At 46.9% G+C, this 13,159-nt stretch overlaps 1 protein-coding gene across 2 annotated transcripts in view; it reads right to left on the bottom strand.

Annotated features, from left to right (window-relative positions):
- Nucleotides 1–526: 526 nt before the first annotated feature.
- Nucleotides 527–13,159, bottom strand: part of LOC149358547 (uncharacterized) — a 28,014-nt gene continuing 15,381 nt past the window's right edge. For both annotated transcript variants that reach the window (XM_089570644.1, XM_089570645.1), the window contains exons 6-12: nucleotides 11,231–11,413; nucleotides 10,436–10,525; nucleotides 8,578–8,673; nucleotides 5,220–5,342; nucleotides 4,384–4,518; nucleotides 3,471–3,587; nucleotides 527–787 (exon numbers count right to left, since the gene is read on the bottom strand). In XM_089570644.1, coding sequence (XP_089426770.1) covers nucleotides 674–787; nucleotides 3,471–3,587; nucleotides 4,384–4,518; nucleotides 5,220–5,342; nucleotides 8,578–8,673; nucleotides 10,436–10,525; nucleotides 11,231–11,413 — 858 coding nt within the window. In that variant the 3' untranslated portion in view covers nucleotides 527–673. The remainder of the gene's footprint in view (nucleotides 788–3,470; nucleotides 3,588–4,383; nucleotides 4,519–5,219; nucleotides 5,343–8,577; nucleotides 8,674–10,435; nucleotides 10,526–11,230; nucleotides 11,414–13,159) is intronic.

The following is a 13,159-nucleotide window of genomic DNA, read 5'->3' as shown; positions in this document are numbered from 1 at the left end:
GCCCCGTGATTCCGCGCCAAGCGGTTCGGGGAAGCGGACGGCAGATTCTCCTGACACCAAACGCCGGAAGAACAAGGAGCGAATGCGCATGCGACGACTGAACGTCTCACTGCGAAAGCAAGGGAGGCAGAACGGACGAGGCTTTCGCCAAGCACACTTTAGAATTTCCAAAGTACCTTCGGTAACTTTTTATCTGCCGCGCACTGACAAAAAGCAGAACAGGACTTTATTGGAAGGACTGTCCGTACGCTATGTCCTCTGACAGCGACTACAGTTGCGCCAGCTTAGAGATTATCATCAGCTTAGAGAACTCAGTTTTCTTTTCAGTTCAATTTCATTAATTCTTTCCCTCCGTCGGAATTTTTCGCTCGAGGTCAACAATGCCGACGACGACACCGGCTATTCTGCGACACGGGACCCTTAATCTTAACGCTGTCGTGTTAATAGAATGGAACTATCAACACGCTGCAAGGCTACAACCCGCTGTGTCGCAGCGCGATGGCGGCAGCACAGATATGTGGCAAGATTGAGCAACGTTAAATGGTGATTTATTTCAGGAACAGGCGACTTAGTGTCAGGAAAAGCGGTTTGTTGTGTTCGTTATTGAGGCTCGCCCAAGTGATGGTCGCCTCCCTTGGAATATGTGTGATGGTCGTTGTTGTTTGTCCTCCTACTAGGCGCTCTTTTCGGCGTAGCAAGCACACCAGACCTGGTCCCCGTCGGTTCCGCGCTTGATCTTGGCCTCCCATCCCTGCTTCAGGTAGGCGTAGTCGTCAGCCGAGAACTCCTGCAGGCAGAATAATAACACCTGGCTGACCAATGACAGATTCAAAATTTAGTGCTTTTTCACAAAATATATATGTCATGATATGCCCCACCAGGAAGGTGTCTGCAGGACATGCGAACTTTAACGGGCTCCTTCCATTAGCACATTTTAGGTCTTTACCTAAGCCTCACCGCTTTGAGCAACAACCAGAGAATGCATGCGGTTGCTTGACGACATTTTTACTCTTCCTGGTTCTCAACAGTTTTTTTCGCTCTATGTACGGCTTTTGCTCTGAATGTTTGTTACCTATTTTATTTTGCATGTCTGTACTCTCCGTTTGCCTGCGAACTGCACCCGTAATACATGCTCTTTCTTCTTATGTGATGCCCGATGAAACTTTGAATAAAAAAAAAATGACGATGGTGTTTACGATGATAATGATGACGTACTACGATTGGATTCTCAACGCCGCCTCTAATGCTATAGATATGCTGTCAGACGTGCTACCGTTCACAGTATAAACTGCATGCAACTAAGAGTTTTACAAAATCTCCCAGGCACGAGCAAGAGAAAAGCTTGACAGGACAATCTCTAACTCACAGCTATTGGACATCCAGTTAGTAAATATAGTCAGCTGTTGGATCATCCAGTTAGTAAATATATGCGAAAAACAGTAGACGGGGGGCCTCCCCTTCCAAAAGATTTTCAATGTGTGCGTGTGACTGCTCGTCAGCTTGGGCATAGAATATTGATCTCGTTTCACCGCAACTCGCACGCACGCATCACAAAGGAGGCACCGACTGCATGAGTGACACACATATTTCGCTCTTTGCTTCTGAACCTAATTTTTTACTGCCATTAGGCTAAAATGCCGGCGTGTGTCTCTGCGTGACCTCCGAGTGAAGCATTCAGCACCCACAGCGAGCCAAGCTCGAGAACCGCTGCCCGACGGGAGGCGAAAGGGAAAATCTGCATCGGCGGAAGCGGAGAGGTGGGCGGGCGTAGCGGATCGCGTCATCGGTTGATCGAACGTGGCGCGCCAAGTAAAGCCTAGCTCGCATGGAGCGTTTTTTGCACGCGAAAGCGCGCTGCATGTCACACGCACGCGGCCGTGCCGCCGAACTTGTACCGTCGTGGGCGTTTTTCGCGCACGATTCTCGCGCTTGTGACCGTGCAAGTTTGGCGGCACAGCAGCGAGCCATAAATCCAGACAAAGTCAAGCAAACTATAAATGAAGTAAACGTAAAGCAGACATTCATTAGCGATCCATAAAAGCCAGCCCAAGCAAAGCGGAATTGGCGCAACTTGCAGGCAGTTAATAGGATGTGGCAAAAGGGAAAAGCGTCATCTTAAAAACGCATTATGCTTACACTGTTCATCGCATCAGACCATATGAGCTTCCGTCTTTCTTGTTTTATTTTAGTGGGTCAGCTGTAAATGTTTTTGTTACATCATATACACCTATCGCGCAAATTTTGTAAAAAATAAACGTTAGGTTCAGAAGCAAAAAGCGAAATGTATGTGTCGCTCACACAGTCGTTTATGATGCATGAGTGTGAGAAAAAACAAGGCAAGCGCAGAGAAAACACCTTCTTGCTACGTGCCTTTACGCTTACCTTACCTTTTTTCGCCTTCAGGCTCACCCCGTTTTTTTATACTCGCCTAATTGACGATACGGTAGTTGTGAGTGGGCTTTCCTTTATGTTCGTGCCTGTGTGCTTTTTGCATGTAATTTATGAAACGTACGCGAACTATTTTAATGCCAAGTTTTATGATGCATCTAACAGTGTGGAAGCTCACTTCAGAAATCGGGGCGAGCCGAAAGCGCTGGGAAGCTACCAGTGTAGCTGCAAACGGAGAAAACAGTTTTATGCGTTGTCTCCGCATGTTTGGTGCCATATCAAGGCGCACTGGACTATATGGTATGAAGCAAAAATTGCAGCATACGCATTCACCTTCGGCTTGTTCCAAGAAACACTGCCAGTGACCACTCTAGGTTTTATTACTCCCCAGGGTGCGGAAGTATTGCGTAACCGCAACCGCGGGACCAAATGTGAAGAAGATCGGCCGTTGAAAGGACGCATGGTAAGATGAGCAGCACATGCTTATATGTGTTCATAAAGCTGAGAGAAACGGAGCTTTTGAGTGCAAAGAGATGAGGCGACGAGAAGCATGCGGAGATTAAAGAGTGTGTATGATATTATGGTAACTGGCTTTTATAAACGCCAAAATCACATCATGGGCTGTGAAGCACGCCGTGGTGGATGGTGTAGGATTAGTTTTAGACCACCTGAGGTTCTAGAGTTTGCATCTCAATGTCTGTACACGGTCGTTGTTGCATTTTGCCTCTGACGAGATGCTGCCGCTGCATTCGGGCAGAACCCCTCAATTTCCTTCCCGGTATCCGAACGCCATAGCCACTGAGCCACAGTGGCGGGTCAGTATTCAAGGTCAAGGGTGCTTATTATACAGGTCACTCGAAGGGAAAATTATCGAAATGCATTCACGTCTCATAGCAACGGTAAAGAAGCGAGTAAAGAAGGAACGCAGCGTGAACATTAGCTTTGTGATAGCAATGCTAGGACATTATCTGTTCAGAAATCCAGAAGCTCGTCCCCAAAATCTGTAATCTGAGCAGCGTGTGCTCCGTTTTATTAGAATGCGGAGTGGTTGGCGAAGTGCGTATGCAAGTACGCTGCATCACCTTGAGAAATTCCTCCTTTCTGCTCTCCAGCCTCTCGAGCTCTCGCTGCAGCGCCTTGACGGTGTCGTCGCTGATGTCCTCAGCCTGGACGTTCACGAAGCCAGACCTCTTCAGGAGCTGCGTTGAGAGTAGGCAGCGAGAATTCAATTAACACCAGTCGGTGCACAAGAGCGTTCCGTTTCACCCAAATGTTGGTAATGCGTAATGCTATGGTACACACGTTCTGCGAGCAAGCACGGTGAAGGCTATATATACGGTTACGAGTGTCCAGAGGCCCTTCATTCTTCTGCTCTACTGCATTCTTCTGCATTGTGCTCTTTAAGTGCACGAATGATTTCTTAGCAATAGTGCCACAACTAACGTTCATTGTATGTGTGTGAGGGGGTCCTATTGTACTCCTTTTGTGCACACCCATTTTGATAATAATTTACATAAGCAGTAACAAGCACAAGTGTCTATAGGCCACGGACATTCGAGTTTATGATTCACTGAGCCTCTAGTATCTATAGAGGACTCCTATTAATTTTCTTCGGTGGTGGCTGGCTTGAGAAAATGTTGCGTAAGTGTCGGAGGTCTGTTGAGGAGAATTGAGGAGCGCCACGAACGTTAATCATCCAAAGTGGCTTCGACCAAGAGGTGGCCATCAAAAGAAAGAAAGATTGGAACTATACGGGACGGGCATGATCTAAGTACTCTGCTCCTCGGTGTGCTTGGGCAAGACATCTAAGTACTCTGCTCCTGGGAGTGCTTGGGCAGGACGGTCGGGTGTTTAGAGGACGTCTAAAATGACTGTGCACGTCAGGCATAAACGCGTCTGTCCCATCGAACTCTTGCATGCAACCGACAGCGCAATGTGCTGCAGGAAATCGCGATGACAGCATATTCCATGTAGTTCGGCCGCGCCCGTACGTACCTGCCCGTATTCGGGGACGGTGAGGAGGTTGTACTTCCGCTGGGCTACGTAGCTCTTGAACTCTTCCGAGTAGTCTGCCTTGTCTCCCCTGCAGTAGTCGGTGAAGAATATTCTGCCCCCTGGCGCCAGCCATTTCTGCATGTTAATGACATACAGGCGTGTGAAATAAATGAACACTGTATACCGCAAGCGTTAATTATTCGATAATCGACTAATATGGCCACGTATATAAACTTGCTTCATACGCATGAAAGAGGTGTGCTGAACAGCCCTTGTGTGAAGACAGCGCACCTATTGGTCACGTAAAAGAATAATGCAGGGTAAAGAGTCGGTTTAGCACAGCGAATGACATTATTCAAAAATGTTGCGCAGGTATTGCATCCGTTCGCGTAAAGTCAATATAGCTACGTACTAATCATGCTGTATGTGAGAGGACGCCTCTCATGCATGTTTCTTTCCTCCATAGTGTTAAAGGGTGACCACTGCATAGTTTGGAAAAGGTGGCCTATACCTTTCCATACGTTTCATAAAGATGAATAAGTACCAGCTAGAGCATCTCGTAATAACATGTGCCAGAAGCTACATAAATGCGGAAACAGTCACTCTCATGGAAGGCCTGACCTTAATGGCTCTTCGCATGTTTCTCTAATTTTCTTGTAAACGTGCCGAAATCAAATCGGCACAGTCGAGAGATACAAGTGCCTTTGAAATCAATGCCAGAGTGCGCTAACATACGGCAAACGCAGAGAACAAAGTTAAACGGTTTCTTCAACTAGCGGCGCTGCTCTCTCAAGCGCCGATGGCGCCGTGTGTCGGTGACGCGGCTCTTCACGTACGTGGAAAAGTGCGAACAGAGTGTCCTTGTCCGCGATGTGGAGCAGGGCGTCTCTGCTGTAGATGAGGTCGAAGCTGCCTTCGGGAAACTCCGCTTTCGTGACGTCAGACATCTTGAACTGGATCTGTTGCACGTAAGAGAACAAGCAACTGTAGCATGGGGACAGGTGCTGCATGGTGCGCGCCCCTTGCAAAAATTGCTTTACACAGTCTATAGACTGTCCATAGACTTCTGTCTATACATTCTGTAGACTCTCTATAGACAAATCCTAAAGAATAGTCTATAGTCAATAGAAATCCTATAGGCAGTCTGTAGACAATCTATAGATTTGTGGCCATACACTTTTAGTAGACTTTTTTAATAGATAGTCTAGACTATGAATAGAAAAAAAGAGATATCAACAGGAAGGCAATAGAATCTATAAAAAGTCTATATGCTATCTATAGACAATTTTTATACGGGTAATGACCTTCTGACTGAGAGCTCAACGCTCACACGTGTCATAGCTGGTCGATCACTTAGATCCTGCCTTCCACAAGCTTTGCTTGTTCGTCGTGTACGCAGTGTTACGTAACCATGCAGGGAATGGAAAGAACACAGTCTCTTTTTTTGTCGTTGTCGAATTCATTCGGCAAAAGCAACACTTCAAGAAGAATTTTATGCGACTAGCCTCTGTTTTCCAGTTTTCCATACGTACGTCTTGCGTGTAGAGATGTAAAATTTCAAGAAATTTTGGATGGAATGAAAAAAACCGTTTTTTTTCAGGGTTTTTTTCATGAAAAATTGGAAATTTTGCAAAACGTGACAAAAACACATTTAATTGCAACAGCACAACGATCAATAATAATGCTTCGAAGTTCAGTCGAATATGCAGTTATAGATGTCATATTGTGAAACGAACTTGTTCTATTGCACCGAGAAGATAAATGATGATTTGCACTTGAGGCGAATATGGAGATATAAATATCGTATTTGTGGAACGAACTTTTTGTTCTATTACACCGAGAAAGGGAACATGAAAACTGATCTATAAGTCACTCCATATCGGACTCGGAGTCAGTGTCGCTGGATGCGGCACTACGCGCAGCAGCATGGATTGAAGCAGTGTCCACAGATATGTTGGACTGCACATACACAAGCTTTCGAACGCGTTCGCCTGAAAGCCTGCTGCGAATCCTTGTATGGAGGTTTCCGAAATGTGACCAGTTTCGTTCGCAGCTGGCGTATGATGGTGGTATTTGCAGCAGTCGGCAAGGCAGAGGAGTTAGCGGCTGGTTAGTGCAAAGTCCTTGCCACCAGGTAGATGGGGCCACGTGCTTCGCTGAAGACGCCTGTCAAGGACCAAATTCCTGCGGATGTCCTGTACTCTGCTACGTTGGAAATCGAGAAGCTAGGCTTGTATTTGGCTAAAACCGCTTACGTGCACAGCAGCCTATGTTATTTATGCCATTTTTTGATTGGTTTGGTTGGTTTATGGGGTTTAACGTCCCAAAGCGACTAAGGCTATGAGAGACGCCGTAGTGGAGGGCTCCGGAAATTTCGACCACCTGGGGTTCTTTAACGTGCACTGACATCGCACAGTACACGGGCCTCGAATTTCTCCTCCAAAGAAATTCAGCCGCCGCGGCCGGGATCGAACCCGCGTCTTTCGGGCCAGCAGCTGAGCACCATAGCCACTGAGCCACCGCGGCGGCTATGCCATTTGTGTAGCGCTGTAGAATTTGCAGCCATTTTGTTCTACTTCAGCCGTGAGTTCAAGTATTAGCGTTTTTAAGTCAAGCCTGGATCTTATATGTGACCCGGCCTTCAACCCGCGTACTAACAGCTCGAACGTTTTAAAAGCACTACGTGGCACCAGCGATGACGACTGCTCTCCAGTAATTCAACGATGCACGCTGTATTGATTTTCAAAGCAGAAACAAAAAACTAAACTAAAAGCAAGCAATCGTAAAACCTTGAAATTGCAATGTGAAATTTTCGATGTTTATTTCCATTTTTCCTCGTCTGAAAAAAACGAAAAAAAAAACGTTTTTTTTCCAAAATTGCAGTGTTTTTTTCAGGCCTTCACATCTCTACTTGCGTGTGGGCAAGGCGAAGTTTATTAATTTCTTACGATTGCCGTAGTTTCCGGCATGTCGTCATGTACGTGTTCACAGTTAAAATTTATGCTTTGCGGAATATCTACAGGTGCGGGATATACAGTATCTTTAAGAAATTTCCCGCCGTATCATGTCACGTGCAACATAATCCTTGCTCATACCCAACAATTCTGAACAAAAGCATTTTTGAGCGGGAAACCGTTTATGAACGCAATTTTTTCATTTTATGTCAGATTTCACTTTAACATTCAATATACCCGCAGATCACCCGATGGCAGTCTTATATATTCTTTTCTATCAACGTTTTTGCTGTCGTCAAAAGCGGTCCCCATTGGTTTTCTATGGCAGTCTTAATTTAACTCTTCGATGCGATCGATGGAAAAACTTTAATAAACGAAAGATTTTGCTACATATCAGAAGAATGGACTATTACCTTCAGTATTTTCATAACAGTATCTTACAATTTTCGAAATTTTTGTCCGGGAATGTTGGACGTGATTACGACGTTGTTGATTTTTAACGGTTGAACTTTCGTTGCGTTTCCGTTGCCATCGCGCAGCTGATTGCCTCAACGCTTGCTTGTTGGTACTTACTGCCACATTGATTTCGAATAATGCGTTTCGATCGACTTTTCTTAGAAACGAAAATAAAGTACGCGTCTGTTCATGCCTGACCACCGTAATGCATGTGCTGCTGAGCGTTCCATAACACAGGCAGGAACACAGTGAAGTCTGTGCACATGAAAAACTTGGCTTAGTTTTTGCGAGAGGGGTTTGGGGTTAAGAGTGTATAGGAGGTTAAGCTTGCGTCCGGCGTGACAGGCGTATGCCGAGGAAGGGTGTAAGGATGGGGTGTGGGGCTACAGCGTTAAGTGTGTTAAAGTAGCCGGGTGCAGTAAGCAGTAATAAAATGGGGACGAGGGGGGGGGGGGGGGTGCGGCTTGCACGGACTCACGCCGACGACGTCATGCTTTTTTTTCGCTGAACGGCGCACATACAGCTGTCGCTTGTGTGCTGTTGAAAGTGCCTGCGGCGAGCTTTCAATACATCTTGGCGCTTGCAAAGCCCGTAAGTGTTCGCATCGCTGAGTACGTTGACACACGGTTTCCGAACCACAAACGTATGCGGTGTCGTACTACTTTCAAAACTAGCAAACATATGAGTCGATCAATTTGGCGCTCTCTATAAACATCCTCTAACATTTGCACGTCAACCATCACCTTAGATTTATATCTGTTGAACATATCCGTCAAGGACCCACCTTGTCTGCGAGATGCGGCCTCTGGGCGAAGTGCTCCAGCGCTATGGACATCATGTTGACGGACAGGTCCACGGCCATGATGCGGACGTCGTACTTCTGCATGGTTGCGGATGAAAAATGCGTGTGTCCCACAGTGAGTCGCATGAATTAATCACGACGGTGAGCGTCGGCCTGATGTGTTCCTACCTGACGTGCTACGGCCTGATGTGTGCCTAGCGAAGGCAACATAATTATTCTTACGTGCTTGTGCCATTGGTCATTTCAAGCATTTGGTACACTCATATAATGAGTTTTTTCTACTCTGTTATTCTCTGTTCGAGTATGCATGCTCTATTAGACCACTGCAAGCCCGCTGTTCGAGTTGATCAGAGTCGGGCCAGTTGTCTCGGTACCAGCTACCTCGTCTTTATCAAGCGAGTAACTTCCTTTGCTAGAGTGTACACAGACGTCGGTGTTTCACTTCTAAAAATTTCTTAGGTATGCACGTACTATCATCATCATCATCAGCCTGACTACGCCCATTGCAGTGCAAATGTCTCTCCCATGTCTCTCCAATTAACCCTGTCCTTCGCCAGTTGCGGCCACCGTATTCCCGCAAATTTCTTAATCTCATCCGCCCAGCTAACTTTCTGCCGCCCTCTGCTACGCTTGCCTTCTCTTGGAATCCACTCCGGTACCCTCAAGGACTAGCGGTTATCTTGCCTTCGCATTACATGCCTTGCCCAAGCCCACTTCTTCCTCTTGATTTCAAATAGGATATCATTAACCCGCGTTTGTTCTCTCACCCACTCCGCCCGCTTCCGATCTCTTAACGTTACACCTATCATTTTTCTTTCCATAGCTCGCTGCGTTGTCCTTAACTTAAGCTGAACCCTCTTTGTTAGCCTCCACGTTTCTGCCTCATAGGTGAGTACCGGTAAGACACAGCTGTTGTATACTTTTCTCTTGAGGGATATTGGTAAACTGCCATTCATGATCTGAGAGAACCTGCCATATGCGCTACACTCCATTGTATAGGTGGTGTCAGATGTTCTGACATTTCTATGGACCGAGTTGTTGCTGTATCACGTGCGCTGGGGTATAAGTGTGAGCAGTTCACTAGCTGCCGTAGATTCCCGCCGACGTGTTAATGTGTTCCCCAATTTCCGAAAGCCCGGGCGCACCATCGCATTTGGCATAGCTACAACAGCAAATAAGACGACGTACAAAAGGAAAATACATGCATTTTTCTTTTGTCCGTCGTCTTATACAACAGGCGCTGTTGACAACGCACCGTCGCGTTAGCTTGCCTTTTATATTTGTCCTTCATCTTCTGTAACTATGCGAAGTGCGAACCAACTCGCCCAACATTCAGTGCATTAACGTTGTTATACTATATTATAATGTTTTGCGGAACTGCGTTCCTTCAACTTTTCACCCGACCTATATGAGGCGACCTTTTCCTAAGGCTGGAAATGAATACGCCAGTGTTATTCTAAAGGATACTTCGTTTTTTTTTTCTGTCAAATCCCCTTGAACCTCCTCACGCATTACATTCCACTATTAACATATGGGAGGACTGGCCTCTCCACCTGCTACATGCACTCCGTCCATCGCTATGGCCGCTCTTGGTGACCACGTCACCGGCCACCACGCCACCTCAAACTAAAGTTTCGACTTATACCCGCCGGCTGGATTCCACAGCTCGGATATGACACGCTTCTTTTCCCTTGAGCAAATAAATAGCAGCGCCCTCTTTTCCTTTTCTCTTCTCTCTCTCTTCTCTCTTCTCTTTTTTTCCTCTCTCTCTGTCTCTCTCTCTAACAGTGAATTTACCGGAATACACTATAGTCACCGACTCGTTACACTGGCCCCTTACCTCCGCCATGTAGAAGTCATGTCCACCGACACCACAGCCCACGTCCAGGATCCGGTCGCCATCCTTGACGCCCGCCTTCGTCACGCCCCACTGCAGCGGAATAGGGCGCGGGTGTGACAGAAAAGCATGTTGCTGAGCAATTTCTTTCGGCATGGTTGCAAAATCTTAGCACAACGGGGACTGGACAAAGAACGCCTTTGAAATTCGTCCTCTGTCCCTGTCCTGCCCATATTGGGCTATGTTTTTATAAGGATGTAATCGAGTTTTTTTAAATGATGAATTTGTAGAGGCAGAGCCTCAGAATGTTATGAGGCCTCCATGCATTTAATTCCTGATACTCTCTCTTTGGGATTGGACAGGCCTGTTCAAGCCGAAACAAGTCATCAGCACCGCTATGTAGTAACTTATCTTTGGATTAAAAAAAAAATCAACCAGTTTTTATTCGTTGGAATAAAGAACCATTCAGCTGATGCTTGGCAGCAGGTGCTACTTGTCATAGGGCCACATAAACGAGAACTTCTCGTAAGGCAGTGGATGCAAATCAAAGATATAGCCACTGGGCAAGAAGTAGTACCACAATAGGACATGAATAACAAGCGGACGTTTTACGGTTGTCTCATCCGTGCCTACTTATTTTAATTGTGGCCTGTTTTCTTGCACAGCGTTTTACTAAGCTTTCAAGATCCCGTGCACAAGTCTCGATAACTAAGGAGGCTGCTGCCTCCAGACCACAGCTAAAACAGCTGGCGCAGTCCCTCCTGCGTACAAAGCGTGGCGCGAACCCCATCTGTTCACCTCTGTGGTGGAGAGTCCGCCCGTGCTGACGAAGGTGTTGCCGAAGATCCACTCGTACCGCCGCACGCCGTCGCGCGAGTACTGCTGCTGGTCCAGGAACTCCTGGAAGTTGTTGAAGTCCTTCACGGCACCACGACGCATCTTCCTGGCTAGGAAGCACAGCTGGCACGGGTTTTGCTTGTGCTGCAATGTGGAATGAATGAACAAACTTTATTACAACGCTCAGCTCAGCGCCAGCTGCGCTGGCTGCGAGCGTGCACGTGTGGTTGGCAAGAAACAATATAAAAAAAAAATGGAAAGGAGAATTCTACGCGTTGTGACGCTTTTGTGGCGCGCGAATGAGAACGCTGTCTTCCCCCGGTAGGGGAGAGGATGTACGGGGAAAGGAGACATAATGCTAGCGATAACGGCTGTTGGCATGGTGAACGTACAGTGCGTCCCAAGCGACTTACTGGATGAAAGTTTTTAAAATAAGTTGGTGTATTATCAGAAGGCGGCACTAAAAAGCGAGTAGGTAATAAGTATGCAAACAAATACGGGGTGGTATGTAAGTCCAAATAACTACGTTTAATTAACTAAATTATCATTTGCTATACTACCTGGAGGAGAACTCCCATCTATATAGAAAGTTGTACAGCTTCCAAGATAACGTCTAATAATCCAGTCATTTCTCATCCTGCTATGTATATTAAGAACCAGTTCTTTTTTCGTGTCCAAAAGAAAGTCCGTCAAATGTAGAAAGGAAAAAATCAAACGACGCAGCCAGGCGCTCCGGCCGCCCAAAGGCAGCGCTGTACACCTTACAATGATCAACCAATTCCGCATTTACTAACTACGACTGAAAGCCACTGGGCAACTGTCGCAGCCACGTCAAAACACTGCTTGCACCAAAGCTGGTTGACTCTCCGGACGAGTTACGTATAACGGGACAACTAATGAAACCATATTGCTTTATAACAGCTCACTTAAACACCTCGAAAGAAATGAAATGCCACATACAATGCAGTAAAGCTGAAGTGCGAACGGCGCAATGCACTGAGTAGGCAACCGCCGGTCAAATAAGTCACCTTGAGCGCAAGCTGGCGACTAGTAGCAATGCGGAGCTTTCCGAAACTGACCTTCCGTCCGGGGGACCGATACTATAGCGTCTGCGACGGTCCCGTGGGCAACCGCAGAAGCTGTCGCAACAAACGGTGCGAGCCTTTCTCCCTCCACGCAACCACCGCGGTTTAGATCTGAAGCAGTGAGGGTCTGCGGTTGGTCGTGAAAGAGGCTGTACGTCAGCAGAGATAAATCACCGTTGCTAAGTGGAAGGGGAAACACTGGACGCATCGGCCGCCCAGTAGAGACAAGTTTAGCCATCTCGCGTTTTTCTTTTTAGATCGTAAAGCGTCGCGCGAAGCTCCACAGATGCTTCTATCCCATCGCCTGAACGAGTACACGATGTCAGCTTTCCGGGTTGCGCAACAGCCTGGAGAGAGCACGCGAGATTGCAAAGCAACTGAGCAGTGTCTTATCGTTATCGCTAGAGCTCCCGGCGTAATCTGCGAGGAGAGGTAAGTACCGTATAGGCAACTGCCGCTCAGTTAATGTCTTCGCAGACAATACTCGTTGTCTGCTCGAACGTTAACGGGTTAATACACCGTACTATGACTCCTCGTCCGAGGGTGACGTGGTATGAAACAGACGAACGTACGAGACAGCAATTGAGTCGTAGTTATCATTTGTCTTTGTTTTGAGCTTTAAAGCGAAGTAATGGGCGTCGCTTATCAGCTGGCAACTTCAGATCTCACCATGCAGACCTTACGTGCGCCGTCAGCAGTCTGCTGAGTGGTGGCGACAACAATGTCACGCGTTCCGTGGGATGTGGCGACGTGACGTCATTTTGCTCAGGCGGTCATGGAAGCGTTTCCAGGAAGACTCACACAC

The sequence above is a fragment of the Amblyomma mixtum genome, chromosome 2 (assembly GCF_055824585.1).
Source record: "Amblyomma mixtum isolate Tamu chromosome 2, ASM5582458v1, whole genome shotgun sequence".
Classification (NCBI taxonomy): domain Eukaryota; kingdom Metazoa; phylum Arthropoda; class Arachnida; order Ixodida; family Ixodidae; genus Amblyomma; species Amblyomma mixtum.
Note: the sequence above shows the minus strand (reverse complement) of the source record. Positions and strands in the feature narration are given on the sequence as shown.